Raw genomic sequence first — 23236 nt, forward strand, 5'->3', positions numbered from 1 at the left:
CTGGACCTGTTTCCTTAGCTGGGCCTACACTGGATGATCTTGAACTCTGCTAGATGGAACACTATGCAGTCCTTACAGGCCAGCCCAGGATACCACCTGCGGACAATGAGTATGAGTATCATACAGTCATACGAGTACACCTAGAATAGTCCCTCCATTTTGTGGTCAACTGGTTTTCCAGAGGAGCTAAGACAACTCAGTGGGGAAAGAGCAGTCTTTTCAACAGATGATGCCAGAACAGCTGGTATCCACATGCAAAAAAGAATGAGGTTGGACTGCCACTTCACACCATAAACAGACATTAACTCCAAGTGCATCGCAGACCTTAACAGTAGGAGCCAAAACCATAAAAATTCTTTTAAGTAGACATAGGAGTAAATCTCTGTGACTTGGGGCTGGGAGATGGCTTCTTCAGTATGACACCAACAGCACTAATGACAAAGAAAACATGGATACATCGAACTTCATCAAAATTAAAACCTTGTGCTTCAAAAGGCATCATCAAGACAGTGAAAAGACAACCCACAGAATGGGAAAAAGTATTTACAAATCGTATCCAATAAGGGATTGGTACCTGGACTACGTATTATAAAGAACTCTTGTGACCAATAAAAAGACAACCTAATCTAAAAATGGGCAAAGGATAGGAATAGACATTTATTCAAAGAGGCCAAAAAGCACATGAAAGGATATTCAACATCACACCACTTCTCATCCTTTAGGACAGCGATAATCAGAGACAATGGCAAGTACTGGTGAGGGTATGGAGAAACTGGAACCCTCAAACACTGCTGGTAGGAATGGAAGATGTACAGCCACTTTGGAAAAGAGTCTGGCAGTTCCCCAAATAGTTCAATAGAGTTATTATATAAGCCAGCAATTCCACTCCTAAGTATGTACCTAAGAGAATGGAAAACATACGTCTATACAAAAATTTATAGTTGAATGGTAACAGCAACATTATTCATAATAGCCCCAAAGTGGAAATAAGCTGCTGAATGTATAAGCAAATGTGGTATACTCATACAATGGCATATTATTTGGCCATAAAAAGGAATGAAGTAGTGATTCAAGCAACAACACAGGTTTATCTTGGAAACATGATGCTAAGTGAAGAAGCCAGTCCCTAAAAGGTCTCATGTTATATGTCTCCATTTATAGGAAACATCCAAAACAGACAGATGCATAGAGGCAGGAAGCGATCCGTGGTTGCCTAGAGCTGGAGAGGCTGGGGGGACATGGAGAGTGACTGCTAATGGGTATAAGGTTTCTATTTGAGGTGATGAAAATGTTCTAAATCTGACTTGGTGATGGTTGCACAACCTTATGAACTCTACATTAAATTGTACAATTTAAATTGGTGAATTATAGGTAAGTGAGCTCTATCTCAATAAAGCTAAAATGAAAAAAAATCAACTTAAGATTACAGCAGGGAAAGCAGTGGGATTTGTTGGTTTACTGAGTGTTGCCTTGGCAACCCACTTAACAACCTGACATATGCCCTTACCAGCAACTCTTACTTTGATTCTCCCCAGCAGAGCACAGAAAAGCTTCTCTAGTCTGTATGCCTGACTTCAGTCACTGGAGAGGAATGAGCAGATCCCAGATGAGAAGACTGAGGGCAACAGAACAGACTCCATTTCATACAGCCCTCCACTGCCAACTATAGAGTTTATTTAGATAATTTAAAGAAAGTTATTTAGAGTTCTGATTCTGGCCGAGACTGACTAAGCCCACTACCACCTCTGTCTTCTGCTGACTACAACCAAAACCTCTAGACAATACACATAAAGCAACACCTGAGGACTCTGGACAGTTAACTCAGTGCAGTGGACTGTGGAGGAAGCGGCTTGTATGAGGAAAGGATTTCCTATTCTTCCCCTCTTTTCTCTCAGAGCCTTGCCCCAAATATGAGCTCCAGTAGCAGAGCTGGGTGGCGGTGCCGGAGCTAAAATTTCAATAGAAATGCCCTTTTTGAAGAACCAAGGAAAGAGGCCCCTGAGGTCCAAAAGAACGTGGGTATGGGGTCTTTGGGGGGCTCTTCTCCCTCTCTTGCCTCTGTGGCTTTGCCCAAAGGTAGTGTCTAATCACAGAGCCACATGGTGGCCATGATGCCGGCTGGTAAAACTTTGAGAGAAACCCCACCTTCTGATCAAAGGCCCAGTGGGGAAGGGGCCCCTGAAACCTACAAAAGCTTAGGGATGAAGAGAGGCGGAAACTGGAGACGGGGAGCCCCTAATCCTGTGTGTGACCCCGCACACGTTCCAGGCACTGCTCTGAGCTGTGCAGGACAGATCCAAAGCAGCACAGCAAAGGCTCAACTGAGATTTACATGACTGCCACCCCAGATGAACCCCTGCGTGGCACAGGTGCAGGACGGAGCCAGAGAAGAGCCACAGAGGCTCTGGAAACTGACATTGGAATCACCACCCACAGGAGGCAAAACACAGCTTGCAGCCTGAACTAACCGGGGGGGACTGCCTGCTTAAAACAAAAACAGAAACAAAAACTCAGCATTCTCCAGAGGATTATGTAACAGGATGCAAAGTGGACACTTTGCATCCAGGATACACCCCAAATTACTTGACATACCATTTCCCTCTCCAAAAAAAAAAAAAAAAAACAAAAAAAACAAAAACCCCGGGGAAAATGTGACCCATTATCAAAGGAAAAAAAACAATGAACAGATGTCAACCCTAACGTAACCCAGATTTTAGGAATCATCAATGACTTTAAAGCAGCTACTGTAACTACATTCCAAGAGGTAAAAGGTAAAATAATAAGAAATAATGACATTCTGAGCAGATAAATAGAAATAATGAAAAAGAACTAAATGGAAATTTTGAACCAAAAAGTATAAAATCTGAAATAAAAAATTCACTGGATGGGCTCAATTGGAGAATGGAGGTGACAGAGGAAAGAGTTAGTGAACCCAACATTAAATCAACAGATAGCTGTAATCTGAGGAATACAGAGTTTAGGAAAGAAACTGAACAGAGCTTCAGGGACCTGTGGGATAACATCAAATGGTCCGGCCTTCACATCACTGGAGTCCCAGAAGGAGAGGGGAAAGGAATCAGTGTGGAAAAAAAAATTTTAAGAAATAATGATCAAAGATTTCCCAAATTTGGTGGAAGACATAAATTTATAGTTCAGTGATTAAATGTTCAGTAAACCCTAGACAAAGGTTAAACTAAACAAACAAAAAACTAAAAACCACAGTGGTCTATTCCTGAAGACTTTATCTTGGTAACCCATTCAAGTTTCTCATAAATGTTCTAATTTTCTAAGCTATGGGTTATTTTTGCCTTCATTAAATAAATATATACTTTCTTACATTTGATGGAAACACCATCAAATGTAAGAAGCACCATTACTTTATGTAACATTTTTAAATGCTGCCAATTATTCTTAAGATGTTGTTGTAAAAGACAACTTGATTTCATACATGTGAAAATGTAAAAAAGGAAAAAGTACATCTCAGAATAAATACAAAACAGGCAGAGGTAAGCCCTCTCTAAGCACTAGACATCCCGTGGTAAGACACAGGCATCTAGTCCTAACAGCTGGCACACACACCACTCCTCTAACGTTACTTATTACTCTTCTTGGTTTAGCAGGAAAAGGCAAAATATGCATTTAAAAAAAACCCTCACTGATCTATAGTGTTGAAACTCTTATGCAGAGAGCTCCACCTCTATAACCCCACTTTATAACCCTTCCCTCCCAGCAAGGGAAAATTACAATCCAACAATAACTCAGTTCCCTCCCTAGTCATTCTCTTAATCTTTATCAGACTCTACTTAACCTCTAGTGACAGGCTAGGTGAGCTATTTTTTCATGTTTAATTTCAGCCGACACCACCTCCCCCACCCCACCAAAAAAAACCCTCTTTGTAAAATTCCACCCATGTTTCTTAACTAACACAAGCTGATTTCCTTGCTTTAATGAAACATTATTTTCATCCTAATCTTGAATAGTTTTATGTATCTTTAGAGTCTATTTTATTCTCAAGTTATTTATAAAGTATTAAGAGAATGCAATAGAAATTCAGGTTTTTAAATTAAAAGAAAAAAAAGAGGTTCCAGGGTTTTCAAATTGCATCAGCCATTAAATGAGAGCCAAGGACATAGCTCTCTTCACGGTATCTGTCCCCTTACTCCCACTTTTGAAAGAAAACACAAGCTGCATGGGCGTGCATCTCTAACAAAGTCCGTCCACTCATAGCTATTATGTCTTTGGAAAACCCCCACAAGACATGCTTCTACCACACGAAGAAGTTAGAGTCCTTATTCCTCCCTTTTTCTAGATGTATAAATTTTTAACCCCTGTGTCATATTGCTAACACTGTTAATCTGATTCACAAAGAACCATCTTATGTATAATGGACAGACTCTGAGAGACCAGCAGTGGTCAAACAGCTGGCACACAGATCTAGAACTGGCCCTGAAGAAATGCCTCTTTGAACAGCCCCTCCCTAACTCCAAGTCCTGAGTCTATTCTTTTCATCCATAAAGACAAAGGTTTAAAAAAATATGTAACATTGGCTGACTAATAAAACGGACTCATCATGGTCAGATTTGGCCTTCAGAATGAACAGAGAGCCCTTTGACACTGAGCAGGCAGCTTCTCTTCTGGCAACGGGTACATCAGCAGGCAGCCCCACTCCAGGCGAAAACGCCAGCCTTGCTGGGTCTGTACAGGTCTCCTAACTGACAGCAGGATGTACAGCTGACAGTGGTCCCGACAGTCTGGCTTTAGCTGTTCTTCTAGAGCTAATGAGGCTAGGTTTTGCAGAAAGCAGAGGTCTCTTCTCTGGAACACCAGTCTGGTTTCCTGTGGCCTAGCTGTGGTTGAACACCTGAATGCTCATGCTGTCAACTCTGAAGGATAACCTATAATCCCAAACCCTTGGATCTGGCTGTCCCCCAGAGCTCTCTGCACTTGCTCTCCTGAAAAGCGAGGAGCTGCTAGGTCCCCATGGGGAGATCCTAGCAGATAAACTTGGAGCCTTTGTGTGGCTCAGGCTGGGAACGAAAACGGGAGAGTAAAACTACAAACTGACTTGTTTTGTTTGCTGTGCCACGAGTGGGGCCACTAATCAAGCCTAATTTTTTTTTTCCAAAGAGAAAAACTGCCTGGATACACACTGATTCTCAAGCATGAAAAGTAGCTGCTGTTTTAAGTGGCCTTGAGAAAAGAGATCGTGTTTTCTTTCAATGAAGCACACTCACATTATCTTTTTGCTCTATTGGGAGGGTGATAGGAGTATGAAGGTCAGAAGTTGGAAATATTATTTGACAAAATGATCATTTTTTACAAGCTGCTGCACAAGTACGACAGAGGACTGGGGTTCTGCACAAAGCGGTACCCACCTCTCAATCTGATACCCCAACCCAGAGGCCCGCCACCTGCAGCCCAGGGCGGCCAGGGCGGGGTGCTGGCCAAACCTGGCTTCCAGCCATGCTACCTCTCTCCAGGGCACTGGATCAGACATGGCAGATAATCAGCCAGGAAAAAAAAAAAGGAAGAAGAAAGAAAAAGAAAAAACAAGGGGGAGAGGAGGCACAAAGGAAAAAAACCTAAAATTTGGACTCAGAGAGTCTTTTCAAACACTTTAATCCTTTTGTGCTGATGGGTCCTGGAGCGGCCGGAGCTGGCACTGGACCCTGTACCGGGAAAATCCGACTCCCTAAGCCAATATGTTAAAGGGAAGACTGCTAATCAGCTAAATAGAAATTGGAATCTGTTCACATGCAGTCTCTTTTTTCCCTCATCACCAGAGGGACACCATAGTGTTCTGAAATACACTCTTGACATCATTTGGCAGGCAACCCTATTTTGCTGAACATGATTCATCCCTTAGGTTATTGTTTTTAATATTAGAAAGTGAGCTTTCAAATGCCAAACAAATTTTACAGCAGGGGGACAAAAGATATTCCAAGGGGTCTCACTAGACCTTCCACCAACTGCATCCACCAAATGGCTAAAAGACAACCTTCCCATGGCGTTTCAGAAACACAGACACAGACGCAGCTCCATCCAGCTATTACCTAATACCAGACTTTGTTCTCCAGGTTCACAGGGATAGTATTTATGGGATCAGGGCTGAACTCAGGTGGGCAGAGCTGCGAGAGAGAAGTGAGAAGGGTGAGCCGAGTCGGAAATCAGCGAGTTCAGTGGAGGCGGAGCAGCCAGGCCTCAGCAGAAGCTGCTACAAAACGCAGCTCTTTATTCAGACTTACCTCCTGTCCATGTTGCCACTGACCATGAGATTGGGAGGGCTGTCGCGGAGGTTGACGCAGGTGAAGTCACCAAGCGCATTACCCAGCTTTGAGACGCAGCGTTCCGCTTCCAGGCTGTACACCAGGATCTGCAGGAGAAGGGAGAACACGTGGGTGTGCAGTCACGTGCAGCAGACCTACACACACACCTTCTGCCCAGCATCGCCCAGGGCACCATCACCACCTCCCAGCCCGTTAGACAAGATGCTCTGCCACTTAATTTCCTGCCCCTTTCCAGGTAACGACAGCACAGGGATGTGGCTGTCAGAGAGACAAAAGGAAATGCAGAAGAAAAGAAAACCCAAAGAATTCCCCAGGCCAAGGTGCAAAAAAACTCACAGGACGCACAAAAAAATGCCAAATGGGAAAATTACATATCCCAACTTCCTAACGCAGAAAAAGCCTGGAAACTAAGGGTCCCTGACTGCTTCTGACCTGGAGTTAATGGGGAAGGCTAACAAGAGGTCAGGGCGCCTGCCCATGAGCCAGCGTGAGTTCTTTCTCCCCCTCAGTATTTATACCACAGAGGGTCAAAGAACAAACAGTACAAGCATCCAGGAAGATGAAGCTTGCACAATTAACCACTAGATGATTCCTTTAAACTACAAACCAAAACTCTTATTCCCAAACATTAAAAAAACTTTTTTAATTGAGGTATAATTGATATTCCAAACATTTCTCTCTTCAGTCACTCTCCGCTCAATGATCACCAGAAGCTCTGTTCCATAAGGTATGGAGGCAAATAAGAAAGTACCCTTGATCTCTAGACGATGCATTCATCATATCTGAATGCTGCCCCCTCTCTCGCAAAAAGAAAAAAAAGGATAATTCATATGGAATCTTTCTGAAGATTAAGTCTTTTACTAAAAAACTTGGTAATTCAATTAATTAACATTAAGTGGTTGCAGTAACTGTTCTAAGTACTGAAGACACAGTCCTTGCCCCAAAATTCACTGTTAGCTTCCTCATTCACACCCACACCCACCTGTGAGCATACATTTTATTCTGTTGATCATGTGGTTAAAATGAATCACTGAACTCAAAAGTTTTAAATGTTAATACTTTGAAGAGAGAGATTCTCCTCTCAGCCAGCACACACATGAAAATGATGTGCTATATTTTTCTACACATCTCTCAGTTATCAGTATACAGATTCTTATTTTAGTATTGAGAGGTTAATAAATTGACCCCACCTTGAAAATCACTGATCTCACTGTCAACATACATTTCTACCAAGAGAATCTCTGGAAACTCCTAACAGTCAAAACAACACTGTAATATTAATTCACTATTGCTAACAGCATCTGAAAGGAAAGAGGGCAATAACAAAACATAAACTGCCTTCTTGATGCATAAAGACTGTAGAGAGCAAGCTGAATTTTATTTTTATTTTCATGCAGTTGAAAACAAAAGTTTCTGAGAAAATTTCAACTTCTGTAAAATATCCAAAATAAGATTATTCTTCCAAGTAGGAACACAGAAATAAATTAAATCTTCTATCCACAATGAATACACTAAAAGTGCATTAAAATCAGTTCCTGGAGGGAGGAAAAATAAAACCAGCAATCCCACGGTATACCCTAAAAGTAACATTCTGCACTTAGGTATCATTATGGAGCTTTCAGTATGGTTCCTGCACTCAGTCTCTTCTTGCTTTTAAAACACTTCAACATCTCTAGCAGGAAGAAATGTCCATGGTAGATACAAGAATGAAAATTGGACACTGAATCTGTTCGTACGTCTTTACTTTCTCTAGAAGTCCTTTTTTGACAAGAGGATGGATCATTTCTAAATGATATAGTGGAATCTAATCCCTCTCTAAAAAGACTACAAATTCATCATCAAGACGTCTACTTTAGTTTAGTCAAACATTTTAAAAAAAAAAGTTTAATAATCCAATGAATCAGGATGATCCAAAGAGTACCTTGACCATTACGTTTAGTTAAAGACCGTGGGGATCAGAAAACCCATTACCCGGCGCAGAGCCGGTTCTTGCCACGTTACGAGTCCCTTAACCACCTTTACCGGCTCTCTCCTGCCCGCGCTCTCTCTCTTTTAATAAGGTTGAGCAAATGGGACTTCATTTTATCTGATTGCCACAGACTAGTGAGATTAATTATTCATGCTCACACTCTCCTCCTTGTTAAGACCATGCATTAGACTAATTTTTCTCTTTATTGCCCTAGTTGGGTGAGTCTCAACCCATGGCCACTTGACTCGCTCTCAGAGGTGTATGGATAGAAAGGAAAAAAACGACCCGTAGCTAAAATCTTGATGAAAACGTTCTGCGCTAATGTGACTGCCAAATCAAGAGATGTTGCTGTTTTTTTTTTTTAAAGTACCAAGTGTATATTACACAAAGGCTTAAATAGTGATTACAGAGCAAATTTTTATAGGAGTTAGATGTTTAAGAATTACCTAGAATGACTGAACCATGTTATATATTTTGTAAAGATAACTGCAGGAGATGCAGTGTGCGGACTTGGGACACAGCGGGGTCTTCTTTCTCTTTGGCTTCCAGATCTAGAGAGGGCGCCTGGTGGACGTAAGCACTGTTTAAAAAGAACTGTTTTTCCTTCTTAGAGATCTTGAAGTATTTTCACAAATCCTAGTCACAGAATCCTAACTTTCAATTTTGTCAATTATTCAGATTTCTCTGAAATTTCTAAAAAGAACTTTGTCTTTTTTCTGATTTCAAACATAATATATCATGTAACAAGTTCTAACATAAGAATTACATAACAAAAAGTTGTAACCTTCTATATAACCATCTCTCAGAAATAATCAGTGTATACAGCTGTCCCTCGGTATCCATGGGACCCCATAAATACAAAAATCTACCGATGCTCAAGTTCCTTATATAAATGCTGTAGTATTGGCATATAACCTACATCCTCCTGTACACTTTAAATCATCTCTAGATTACTTACAATACCTAATACAATGTAAATGTTACGTAAAGAGTCACTGGTGCTCAGCAAATTCAAGTTTTGCTTTTTGGAACTTTCTAGAATTTTTTTTTCCAACTATTTTCTATCTGAGGTTGGTTGAATCCCTGATTTGGGAACCTGTGGACATGGAGGTCCAACTGTGTGATGTTAAAGAGTTTTTCTATACATTTGGCTGTCTTGTCTGTTTCTCTCCTTCTCTGAGTGTGTATAAAATTGTTCTTTTCTCTGAATGGGACTATTGTTCTGTAACTTGTGTTTCCTACTAAATAACATGAGAGTTGTCTCCTTATCAGTACCTACAGACAGACCTTGTTCTGCATCGAATTTGTCTATGGATATATAATTCCATATTGATGGACATTTGGGTTGTTTCTAATTTTTTTAAACAAAATAAATAATGCCGTAATCCCTTCAACAGCCAGTCAGCATGGGAAGGAACGGGGACGGTGGAAGACGTGCAGAAGCCTCAGCTGGCTGCAGCTGAAACAGTCCACATCTTCACCAGCCACTGCTCGGCCACCAACCGTCCTGCTCCTCCGTTTGCAGGACTTGCCGCCCTGAGGCGACCCACCTCACAGCCCTGCCCTCGCAGGTGGTGGTATGACTAGGGGCACCTCAGGAAGGAGGTGGCAGCCACACGCCCAACATCTGGGAAACATCAGCAACTGCCCTGGTGCAGGCAGGCCCTGCCCCTTCCAGGCACAACCTGGACCCCTTAGTGTGCCTTGGACAGGCCTTCCAACCAAACTATGAAGGGAGGGGCTGAGAAGTGGCTATTGTCCCTGCAGTGGGGTGAGCTCAAGGCCGGTCAACTTCCTCCTTCACTGGTCAAGAACTGGATTTAGCACTGCGAACATTTCCTAAATCTGGGGCTGCTATTACCCTCCTAATTAAAGAGGAACCACTTGCATACAGAAACAGCTATGCAGAGATGACAGAGCCTCTCAGTCCCAGACTTTTGCTCATGTGACTGAAGACAGGAACTCCATTTGTGTTTTCTTTGATTAAGCTTACCAAAATAGTGAGTCTTCCTCACACTTCTATTGTTGTTGGAGGGGCTTCAAGATGATGGAATAGAAGCAGCTCACTGTCTCCCACAAACACATCCAAAATACATCCAACTGTGGAACAATTCTCACAGAATACTCCTATATGTTATCTGCCAAAGGCATTACACCAACAACGTCAACCTGAGCAGTGGGCTTACCTACTCGGGACCCCAGGCACTGCCTTTCCGAAACTGTAAGAAGTGGTCAGGCGGCTTCCTCACAAGACTGTGACTTTTAAAAAGGCTTTGTGAACTCAAGATAGTTTGCCTGCCACCATTTTGAAAAAGGGAAGTGACAAAGAGAACAAAAGGTTAGGCGATGCTGTACTGGACTGAAGCAAAGTAAAAGAAGGCATGCGGAGGAAGATCTGACAAATTCTTGGAGATGACGAAGTCAATCTACTTTCTTTTCTGATCCTTAACAAGCCCTCTCTGTCACTACCACATATATTTTGCTCTTCTGAGGGGGTAAAGTCATGATAAGAAGCCAAATTCTAGAGAGTAAAGAAAATAATCTTCATGCTCTCTCCTCTTCCATCCCAATTAAGCTTATTCTGTGCTCTCTTTGTGCCCCTCACAGAGTTTACCCCTCTTGTTGGTGCTGAGGGATTTACTGTCTGGACACCCCACTGGGTGTCCCCCAGGTGCCATCTTGAACTGTGCAATTACTCCTCTGACCTTTCCCGTGACCTGTGGTTCTCAAGCACTAGAGGGTGGGAAGGTCACCAAGGAGACTGATTTTAGCGCGCCAGCTGAGGCTCTGTTATCAAGCGCCACGCCACGTGCTATAAAACATTGTCCTAGCCTTAGACTGTAAATTCCTTGGGGCAGAAATCCTATCACTCATTCCCTGCAGCACTGACTAAGGGCTCAGCAGGTGCCAGGTACTCAGTAAGTGCTTGCAGATTAACTGATTGGTACACGACTATCAGGCAAACCAAAGGCTTCCCACCGTCTGGTACACAATAAACACTTAGACAATCCTTTTTTGGCTCAACACATCCTGCTGTCCCCCCCCAAACACACATACCCGCCATTTCTGGGTGTCTAATCTTGCTGTGAGCTTGTACAAAGGAACCCCTTCATCATTCTCAGAATAGAAGATTCCACAGATCGCTCTCCACAATAGCCAGATTCTAGAACTCTCGAAATGCATCCCAGCCCAAGGTCCCACCTCTGATGACACGGCACACTAGACTCTCTATGGAAACCACCCTGTGTGACACACTGAAGATGGCTAGTTAGCATTCAGTCTATTTTTGTTCCGTTTTGTTCTGTCTTACGATGGGGAGGTAACTAGGCTTATTTATTTATATTTGTAACAGGTCCTGGGGATTGAACCCAGGACCTTGTGCGTGGTAAGCACGCACTCTACCATTTGAGCTATACCCTCCCCCCAAGATTCAGTCTATTAAACATTCCTGCAAACATTCTGTTTAACTCTTAAGAAATCAGAGAAATTCCAAGGAGCCAACAATGAAGAGAAGACTAAAACCAGAAATGGAAGTAGCACTCATGTCAGGGGCAGCTCTGAGGACATCTGCCAGGGTTAGGAGCCCAGAAAACTGGGGGAATAGGAGGGAAAGCTTCCAGCCAGTACTAAGTGGAACCAGAACTGAGATGTCTGCCTAAAGCTGGGGCCCTTGTTCTCAGTAAAAAGCAAGCTAGGAACAAAGATCTATCCATTGGTGAAGAAAACTTGGAAACTTGTCTATCTCAGGTTCAGCTCAGGATGGAAAATGTTTGCCCGAGGGCCTGCAACCACACATATGCCCTCATGCTGGTTAAGAGTTTGAATTTATACTACCTGCAAGGCCAAAAAAACCCCAGGCCTAGTAATTATTTTCATGTTGGTAACATGCTTCCTCGTACCTGGCAAAATCTTCTCAGGAGGGAGACCCTCTCAACCCAGGCCCCACAGGAGATCTACAAATCAAGATCAGCCAAATATGAGCTCACAATTTAAAAAAAATTTTTTTCCAAAGACAAACAACTCATCTTAAGTGAGCGATAGAAAACAGAAGAATTAGTCTTCCAAGGATATCAGCTGTTTATCACATAAAGAAAACTGTGCATGCTGGAAATATTTACAGAAATCAGAGTGTGAGGGGTCAAAAGCAGCAAAACTGATTAAGCAGCTTTGAAAAACAAAACAAAGAGAATTTCTAGAAATTAAAAATCAATGGATGAGTTAAACAGATAATTAGCATCCAAGAGAGAATCTGTGAACTGGAAGACAGAGGTGAAGAAATTATTCAGGGTGCATCCCAGAGTGACGGGGACGGAGAATATGAGTGAGTGGGTGAGAGCAGACAAGGGAGATCAGGCTGGGCTAACACACACTGAATGAACCTAAACTCTAGACAGAAAGGAGAGAGAGAACGAGGGAGGGGAAATTTCAACAAGACAGCGGCTGAGAACTTTCTACAACTGAAAGGAAAGAAGACAAGAAATCCCAACAGGAAAAATAAGCTAAATCCACGCCTAGAGACAACAGAGTGAAACTACAGAAAATTAAAGACAAGGAAAAAGATCTTAAAAGTAGCCAAAAGAAGAGAAAGAGTCCTCAAAGGGGATGAAAACTAGACAGCTTTCCCAAGTAGCATCAACAGAAGTCAAAACCATCATCTCTTCAGTGGGCTGAGGGAAAATATCTATCCACCTAGAAATGATAAAACACTAATAAAACCACCATTCAAAAATGAGCATGAAATAAAGGTGTTTTGGGATAAAAATACAGAGAGCACCTGTGGCCAAGAGACCCTCACTGAAGAATATGCTTTTTGAAGATTTGGGAAATTATTCCAGAAAAAGAGGTCTGAAATGCTAGAAAGAACAGTGAACAAAGATTCAGGTAAATGTGCATGAAAGTACATAAATGTTCACTATACACAACAACAGTGCTGATTTGGGGTTAAATAAATAGAACAAACTGTATCTAGTCCTTACTGTTCCAAACAGTCAAGTCCACGGATCAGGGCAACTTACCAGGAACACAGAGGTGCCAGGTGCACAGGGGACCTCCAGCATTACGGTCTGGAGTGAACACTTACTTTCCTGGATACCTGTGCCATGTTTGTTTGACACACGGGACAGACCTGGTATATATCTGATGGAAGAATGAGTAATTGATTACAGGCGAATGATACACCAGCCTTACATTAAAGATATGCTCCACGCATACAAATGAACACATTAAATCAATTTGCTTTCCACCAACAGCGACATATTTAGCTGGTTCATAAGTGGGAGGTACAGTTTCATTTGATACAGATCTTGAAGTACAAGACTAGTAATGCTCACTTAAAAAAAAAAAAAGATACAAAAAAGAAAAAGACCTCTTAGTATCTGGGGTAGAATTTACTCCTGTAAATGACCCAAGTTGCTTTTTTGACCCAACATAAATATGATCCCCAAAACGTGCTAAAAAATTTTACTACAAAAAATGCAGGGTGTGCATATTGATGTTCACATACAAAGCTAAGTGAACGGCCTCCATAAATTCACAGATGAGCTAAGATCTAAAAAAACGATGAGAAAGACAGACAATTGGGGAGGGAGGGCGAGCTAGCGAGAAAAGAGTAAATCATACACAAACAGCCAATAAAAAAATAAAAAAGCAGTTAATATACATGAATAATGGATGTCTGATTTAAAAGCAGTTTACTCCAATATGATGTAATTTTTGACAATCAGCCAGAGAGACTATTTTGTAAGTCCTCGCCAGAGATAAGTCAGAGCACGAGGCTTGGTAACTCGGTGTCTCTGTGTACATGTGGAAATGACTTTCACCAACGTCCCAGAGGTGACTTTCTGTTGGCAAACAAAAACTTGCCTCTCAGGTGCTCTTAGCAACAGCAGCCAGTAAGATGCAAGGCTTGACGAAATGGACCCCTGACACGAGCACAGATCCCTGAAACATAGCAGCCCCTTGACAGTTTTCATGACGTGCTGCTGGCACAGTCCACACTCAAATGCAGCACAAAGAAAGAAGCAGCCTGGTCTGCTTTCATGTTTAAGTTTTAATTAGAGTGACAAGCCCATGAGGCCAAGATATTTCAGGGATGGAACGGTGTTGCTGAGAGTCGCCAGGCGCTGGGTAGGCAAGGCCCGCGTTCGCTCCCCACCACCACGTGCCAGTGCACCTGCAACCCCCACGGTTCCAGGACTGGACTCTGCCTGGGAAGGCACTGCCAATCCTCGCAGACCGTGCCAGACGTGGGGGCTTTGTGATGTGGGCAGATGTCTACAAAGGACCAGAGTGAGGCCAAGACACCTATTGTGACCTAAGCCTGAAAAGAACCCAGAGTGCAAGAGTGCGCTCGGGTGAAAATGCAGGCCAGCATCATCCCAATCTCGCTCCCCTACAGCCACAAGTGCTGGAAATAATAAAGGAAGGCAAGTGTACTTTGTGGGGCGAGCAGAATATGGCTCTCTGCTTTGCTTCGGGAATCTCTATAGACAGTCTCTGTCCTAGTGCTAGAATAAGGATAAGAGGTATGACTACAAAAAACTGACTAATGCAGGACATAAAATGAACAGGAAATGTTCACTGTCAGAGCACTGAGTGCGAAGAAGAAACTATAATTATTATGCAAATGTTTAACTGAATGCTGAAAATCCTCACAATCTCCTTTCATGTTCCCAACAGGCCTCATGGACAGTTTCAAAGCACTTCACAAATATTAACTACATGTAACTAATCACAGTTCTCATGAGAAAGAAAGTTATTATTAAATCTGTGTTATACAGGGAGGAAAACTGAGTCTGCAAACCACAAAGTGAGCTCTTTGAAATTAAAGACAATCTGGACATTACTTTTTAAATGGGAAGACTACAAGTGAGATGCTAGTAACACGAGGACACTTGTGAGCCCACAAACCTAACACTGTGCAGCTCAGGATATTACGTGGCTGGGGCTTTTCTTCTCACTAGCCTGGCAACTTCTCGTCTGACCCCAAGTTAGCCTGGACAAGGGCCTAGAAGTGGGTAGACAGGCAGAATGTGGCTACAATCAGATCCCCTGAGACCAATGACAGCTGATGGAGCAGCGTGAAAAACCGCAGTGAACAATCAGGGCCTTTGGTGTGTGCAGGGCAAGGAGTCCACCCCGTGGGCTCCCCTGCATGCCCCGGAGGGCACGACAACCTTTCCCGACACTGTATGGTTCACGGCTGTCAGCACAGACAGCCCAGCAGCACCTTGCACATAAAAAAACACTATAAATGTTAGCTATTAATAATAATCATGATACTCCTTTCACACAAAGCCTTTCAAAATATCATTTCATTCGACTTACACAACCATCAAAGGAAGACAAATACTACTGTCCACATTTTATGCATAAAGAAACTGAGGCTTAAAATAAGTTTAAATAACTTGCCCCATTTACTCAGGTTAACAGCAGCAGCTGAGGACGCACTAGGCAGAGCCCCAGTCATCTTATTCCTAAGTTGCCGGCTGCCACCGCAGCACAAGCCTTTTCCTGAGTCCTGGCAAAAATGGTTATTAATAATGGCTAATATTTCTAGTGTTCTCTCATGCGCCAAACACTGTGATGATGCGTCCTCTCACCAGATCCCCACAATTCCACAGGGTGGGTGTCATGCTTTTACACAGTTTATGTATGAGGAGGTGGAGGTGTAGAGAGGTCAAATCACTTACACGGTAGTGAAGTTTTCGAACCAGAATTCAAACCCGGGTGGGTGGGCTCCCAAGCCATGTTCTTTCAACCTCTGACCCAGAGCCCAAAGTGTGGCCCCTGGACCGGCAGCATCAGCAGCACTGGGCACTCGTTAGACATGCAGCTCCTCAGGCCCCACCCAGACTCACCTGAATCAGAAGCCTTGAGGGTGGAGTCCCAAGATCTGTATTTTTCTGACACCCTCTGGCGTGTGAGAACCCCTGCACTGTAGAACCTACACTGAGGTGCACTACACTTGGAGAACCTACACTGTCTTCCAAGCCAAAAAGCCGATTTCAAACATTAATGAAGTGTTCCTCAGCTCTAAATGCTCACTTCCTGCCTCCCAGCCGATGGCAATCTGGTTAAGAATATTTGCTGGGCAGGACAACACGGTAATGTGAGGTGCAGACCTGGTGACTGTAAGAGGCAGGGAAGGGAGATGTGCACTGAGGGCTGGAACGGCTGGCGAGGCTTCTTCTAGAAAGTGGGACCCAGGATGGACCTTTCCTGAGGGGACACAGAGAAACAGGAGGGAAGAGGGAATGGTACTGCCAGTCAGGAGTAAACATGGCATATTCTGGACTGTGCCTGCCTGCCTGGAGGAAGGGAGCTTGATTTGCAGGTGCTGCTGAGCCTGAATCCCCAGGGTCTTGAAGGTCAGGCAGCAGGTGAGCACCAGGGCCTCACCCACAGTCCTTGGTACACAGCTCTGCTCTGACAAAACCTGAAAGGGACCATGAGGGGCACCAACAGGCAGCACAAGAGCCTATAGGTGGGGAAAGGGGGGCGGGTAGGGAAGACTTATTCTCATGTCATTTTCAACATGTATTTTAAAACTTATTGTGAGCATGAGATAAGAGCTCACACCTTAAGGAAACGTCACAGTGCAGAGAGGCCACCAGGGGAACAGACGAAGCCTGGGCCAGAGGTACTAGCCTAGAAAGATCCAAAGAAATTGAGGTACTGAATTCAGTCCAGGTCCAGTCAGTCGGTCCCACATCAGTGGACCGCTCACAGCAGGACAGGTGAGCCAAGGCTGGAAGCCGGGGCACGACACAGCTGCTGTCTGTGTGTGGCACAGTTCAGACGATTCTTGGCCTCATTCTCACACACTGAAAACCTCCCAAGTCCCTTAATTTAGAATGTGATTGTTCAAATGGGGACTGAGCTGTAGTTATCCTTTGCCTCTCTGCAAAACCCGGTGTACCCTGTAAATTAATAACACACTGAGAGAATGCTCAAAAGAGTAACTTTGCGTCCATTAGAAGAACTCATCTGCAACTCAATAACTGATAATTATAAACCCTCTAACACAGTGCCTTATAGAAGGCTGAAGTGCTGGGCGAATTAATAAATCATATTCACCTACATACTGAATAAAAAGAAAAAGTCCTCTACTTTGTAATATTTTTATTAGTCTAGTTTAAGCTGCTATGTACATTTGAAAATAGTAAAAATGTCTTAAATATTCTGAAATTCAAACTCACACAGGCCATTTCCGGTGTGCCCTGATCTCCTACCCACTACCAAACCAAACCAACAGCATCTGTCCCAACTGTCTGGACCCACATGTATGGAAAGCCTGCAGCCTGCTCTACAGTGTCACCGTTACTTGTCGCAGAGCAAAGGCAAACATTTCCAGTTGGCCTCCTTAATCTTCATTAACTGTAAAACAAGCTGATTTTTAACCGTAACAAACCCAGGTGCCACTTGGGCCGTATTTACTCTGAGACTCATCTGGCACAAAGAAACCAAAGCCATACGTATTCAAAAAGTGAAATAAATGTGAAGATCAGCTTCAAGTTCACACTCTCCCGTGGGTATGGAGCCGTAAACCAGGATGGAAATTCCACATAAATAATCAGGAAAGCCACTAGAAAAATTAGGCCCTAAATAAAATTCTAAGCTTAATTCAAAAGACAAATGAGAAAAAAAGGCAATGATCATCATATATTCCAATGTAATGGGCTTATAAACTTGCTCAGAGCCTCAAGAATGCTGATGGATGTTTTTAGAAATTAGAAAACGACAGGAGTGTCATTGATATACAAAAACTATGCAAATGTGAGTGCAGAGAAATGATGATCGAGACAGTGCCAGCCCTCTCCAACAAAGCTTCGCATCTCTCAGTGACTGTACACAAAGTGACTCAGCATTCACATTAACTCTCTGCATACGTTGTGCAAGAAGCCAAATTCACCTGCCCCTTCCTATTCTAAATGTGTTCCTTCAAAATAACTCAGGAAAATGAATCTTGTGAAGAACACACTTCTCACTGCAAGCATGGCTTGAGCACAGCTCCCACACCAGCCCACTGTCCCTGTGCTCCAGCCCGCCCTGGAAACTCCCTCCTCCAGGCCTGGTACCTCTGCCCAGACTGCCCCCTTGCCCAGCTCTCCAACTCTGACCTGACCCTAAAACTGGTGGGGATGGGGAGGTGAAGCCTAACAAGTCCTGAGCACCAGCCATAAGCACATTACCTACTTTTTCCAGGTGCTACCCCATTTCCAGATGGGAAACCTGAGGCATGTAGGCAACTTGCCTAAGGTTTATCGGACTCTAAAACCTTTGTTCAGTCCCCACTGGTTGTACCACTACCTGACTTAGCTGAAAATACTTCTCCTTATATTTACTTTCTGTAACTTCATCACTCCCTCCCAGGGGTGGTTCAGGGTCACAAAAGATCCTAAAGCACTCTTAGCTTCTACAAGCAGCAGCAGCCTTCCAAGAATACTTTCTGCAGAATCACCCTTCATGGTTGTAGTGAAAACCAGAAGTGGCCGGGTCCTCCAAGGTCTCTAAGTCAGAGATTTGTCTTGAGAAACCCTAGGGCTCTTTGGAGGTGCTTCAGGGTTTCCACAACATGTGAGGAGAATTTCATTTATTATTATCCACTATTAAAAATATACTACCAATTATATAAATTTTGGATACTATTTTAATACTAAAACAGGTACAAATGCATATGAATATTCCATCCTGATCTGCATACTTACTTGTATCAATTTTTCATTACTCTGGAATTCAGCAAATTCACTGTGAAGGTCTCCCAATGACCTCACGTCCATCTCCACATGGAGAAAACCACCTCTGCATTGCTAAGCTGTGTTAAAGACCATAAGGCGGTTATCCCCGAGGCAGACGTCATGTGTGTGTCATCTCTATTTCCAGGGCCTATCAGAAATCTAGCATATAGGATGTGTTCAGTAAGCAGTCATTAACAATGCCAGCAACCTCAGAAAAAAAAAAAATGGACCCTTATGGTAATCAACATCACTCAGTAACCTAGAAAATCGGTCTCCAAGAGCTATTTTCTTAAACTTCTCCAGGAAGGAAGTAAATAAATATGAAAAATGTCAAAGGTTTAAGGTGAAAGTGAAAAGGAAATGAGACATTTATTTGCTTTGTGAACTTTCAATTTTAAATTATTCATCCAGCTTGTAGAACACTAACTTTTTAGCTGTCCTCCGGAATGGAACCTTGAACAACAGGAAAGACGGATTTCATATTCTCGTGTAGGTAAGGGAGAATGGGGCCAGAAACCACGAGCACTGCGTTTGATTCCAAAGTCTCTCCCAGACAGGTATTTCAACTCGTGACGAGTGCAAGTAACCAATCCAGAGTCTTTTCACGTCCGTGTATAGGGAATGATTATCATAAGAGACGTTAGCAATTATTTTCCAGCGTGATGTAAGCTGAGGCAGCAGCGCCAAGCAAGCGTCCTTGTCAAACACACGCCAGCCTTCTGAATTACTTCACTCACGTTCCCCTGATTAGGATGCGCGCTGCGTGCTGCTTAATACGATCTGCCACCGAATGCCAAGTACTTCAGAACTAAATTAGGAAATATGTCCAAATATATAGAATGATGCTAAGAGCTGTAAGTGGTTCTCTCTCTTCCTTTATGAGGTATGAGACTCATCGCCAACATAATGCTCTTAAATGAGGCAATTCTATCTTCTAACCCTCCACCTCTGAGAGCAAAATTTAATTGAGGCAGCAAAAGAATTAATAAAGATGATATGGTATCATAAAAACGTTTTCATGGATGGAAGTATTTTTGACAGATTCAGGAAATATGAAACAAAGACATTTTAAAGGGACATTTGGGCACAGAGGGCCACATTAACAGAGTTGACACTGATCTTTTTGCTCTGCGGCATGATGAAGAGGTGAGGCCACAGTAATTGCTATTACATTTGTTTTCTTCTGCAATTGTATGCTGCTTAGCAATGACTACTTGTAAGATCATTTATGCCACAGAAGTCTGAGAACCCAAGATGCAATGTCAAAACTTAAGAATCCATTTTCATCTAAAAGCAAAAGAACTTCAAAAACAGCCCTTCTCACCAGCAAGACACAAGAGCTGATGAAGGAGTACTAAACAAGTTCCAGCCCAATCATTCCTGCCAGCAGTAGGTATGGCCCTTGGGAGATGCCATCAGAGAAGCAACAGTAGAGCAATGGATGCCTCAACCCGTTTCAGAAGTCCTCTGCTACGGGTCTGCCTCCAGTGGTAGGTCAGCTCAACACGACTCCACGGGGAAAGGAGAAAGTTTAAACCACCTAATCACTTAAAGAATCAAGGAAGTGTGGGTGCTGGACAGTCACATGTCCAACCCTCCTCATTTTACAGAAAAGAGGCAGATCAGACGACTCTCTTAAAAGAACCACAGGCTTTCCCTCAAGTGGTACAACACAAAGTGAGAAGGGGCCCCTAGCGGTGCGGGTTGTATGTAGCTCTTTCCACCCTAACAGCGGTCTGATAGGGCTCTCAGGTTCTTTCCCATCAAGTATCACAATGTTTATTGATAGATAAACCATATAAAATCAGGGCAGGAACACGACTTGATAAATTAGGGGGACAATTTCCACACTATAATAAGAGGGACCAATTCAAATTCTCACCATTTGCTTCACACTCACAGAAACCATTTCAAGGGCATTTGTAGTCTCTCAGAACTGATCAGTTTTGTGCAAGTAAACCATGTTTCTTTTAAAAAAAGACTTGTGCACTTGCCCAGGCACTGATTCTAGGTGAAGCCCTGTGATGCTAGATGAGGTCATTCATCCTCAAAGCAGAGAACTACAAAATAATTAAATGAAGGTCAGGGCCAGACAGATCTGTTTATTCCTTCTGGCCTCATTTTGCTGTGATCTTTCTGTAAAGTCCGTGAGAGGAAAGATGGTAAGGAACCTGCTGGGAAAATGGGATGCACTGCCATCTACCACTTTCCAAGAAACGCCCTATAGAGGGCCGTGTCTATAAAAATGATGAAGGCACAGACCCCTCTGACCCAGCAAGTGTCCTTGGAGGAACTAATTCTACAAACATATTCATGTGGACCAAGTATTATTCCCAACAGCAAAACACTGGGAGCAACCTAACACCCATCAGTAGGGGGATAGCCGAATTACTTAAGGTACGTGCACAAGGTGCAACATCACAAAATTGCAAAACAAACAAACAAAAAACCATCAGGAAGTTCTTTATTTTGTCATAAGAAACGATGAAATGATCTCCAAGAGATTTTGTTGCAGGAAAAAGCAACATGGAGAACAATAATATAGTATTTTACCATTTATATTTTTTGCAAAGAGGGGATTGAGGGCATGTATGGATACTCTGCTTACATAGCATAAGGATGCATGAGAAACCGGCAACACTGATTTGGCTCCAGGCAGAGAAACCGGGTGGCAGGTTGAAAAGAGTAGCAGGAGTCATTCCACTGCACACCCTCCCTTTCCCATCTTTTGACTTCTGAATTAGGTGAATGCATTACCCAGTCAAAAAATTACCTTTAAAAAAAGATGTTTAAACATCTGATCTTTTAAAAAAAGAGTGAAAATTGATAATAGCCATTTCTTTCTATGACTTTATTTGGCCAAAGAAGATGCTGGCAAACCCAAGGGTGGCCCCTAATTCTGGCCTCTAAATTCCAAAAGTCTGGGGAATCCCTGCACCACAGGCAAACCAAAATGTACCACAGCACTAACTCTTTCTCTGATTCTTACTACCTAAGCTGGAAATGAGTGAATCAGCTGTATTCAGAAGCCTTTCCTTAAGATTAAATAGACAAATGGTCGCTAAAGGTAAGTTACTTGGTTCATTTCCTTATAAAACTCTGTTTATTAACAGAGCTAGGTTACTTGACAAGTACCAGTTTGCTGAATCTGTGCATAATGCTGTTTGTTTGTTTGTTTGTTTTGTTTTGTTTTGTTTTTTTGAGGGGGAGGTATTAAGGTTTATTTATTCATTTACATTTAGAAGAGGTAGAAGAGGTACTGGGGATTGAACCTAGGACCTCGTGCATGCTAAGCATGTGCTCTACCACTTGAGCTATACCTTCCCCTCATAATGCTGTTTTAAGGCTCCAATGCCAGAACACAACTGGCGGTCTGTAACTACCCATGACAAACACATGACAGGCTGGCTAGTAGATATATGAATAGATGAATGTGAACCATTATTACTGATGCTCATTCAGCTGTGGTGCCTATAAAATGCTAATGTGATCATCATATGGTGCAAGGATATTCTCCAACTAAACAAAAACAGAACGTCTGGAATACGTCTACTGGTCACGGAAATTTCAGTTCCTGACTAAAATTCTGCATCAACATTTGGATTTCAGTGTCTGATTTTATCACAGTTAATCACTACTGGACTAGAGCTAACCCCCAGTTCTGTATCAGGCACAAACGAAGATAACCCCAACCTGTGTTCTCATAAAGCCTTTATCTGAATCCTAGACATACAGGCCAGAGGCACAGACACAAACCCCCATGGGTACATAGCTTCAGGCAAATTCTACTGCTAATAGGCTCACACTGAGCTAATAAAATGTGCTGGAACACAAGCTGCCAGGCCGGAGACAGACAGACCCAAAGTGCGGTACTCATAAGCAAAGTGACACTGAGCCTGCACATGAGGCTTTGAGAATTATGACAGTACATTATGGGGTGGCAGGATGCTACCAAAATCTCACAGAGCCACCCATGACACAGTTTAATTCACACAGAAATGTTGGCTTTTCTGAGGAAAGCAGGAAATCCACTAAACATAATCAGATGGGAAGTCTCACCTCTGTAAAAATAAGGAAAGTTTCATAGCTAAAGCTTGGCTTCCCTCACGTTCGAGTGGGTGGCGTTCATGTTGGTGAAACATGTCAATGCAGAGTTATCACCGGCACTAGTAACAACAACCCATCCACCCACACGAGTGTTTGAAGGTTTGGGGTGTACTCACAAAATATCTGGATGACTA

General features: G+C 42.9%; 1 protein-coding gene across 1 annotated transcript in view; it reads right to left on the minus strand.

The window, feature by feature from the left end:
* Positions 1–23236, minus strand: part of FBXW8 (F-box and WD repeat domain containing 8) — a 103008-nt gene that overhangs the window by 11953 nt on the left and 67819 nt on the right. Inside the window, 1 exon segment of the mRNA XM_006188897.3 lies at positions 6246–6373. Within this exon segment, the coding sequence (XP_006188959.3) occupies positions 6246–6373 (128 nt within the window).

The sequence above is a fragment of the Camelus ferus genome, chromosome 32, assembly GCF_009834535.1.
Source record: "Camelus ferus isolate YT-003-E chromosome 32, BCGSAC_Cfer_1.0, whole genome shotgun sequence".
Taxonomy (NCBI): Eukaryota; Metazoa; Chordata; class Mammalia; order Artiodactyla; family Camelidae; genus Camelus; species Camelus ferus.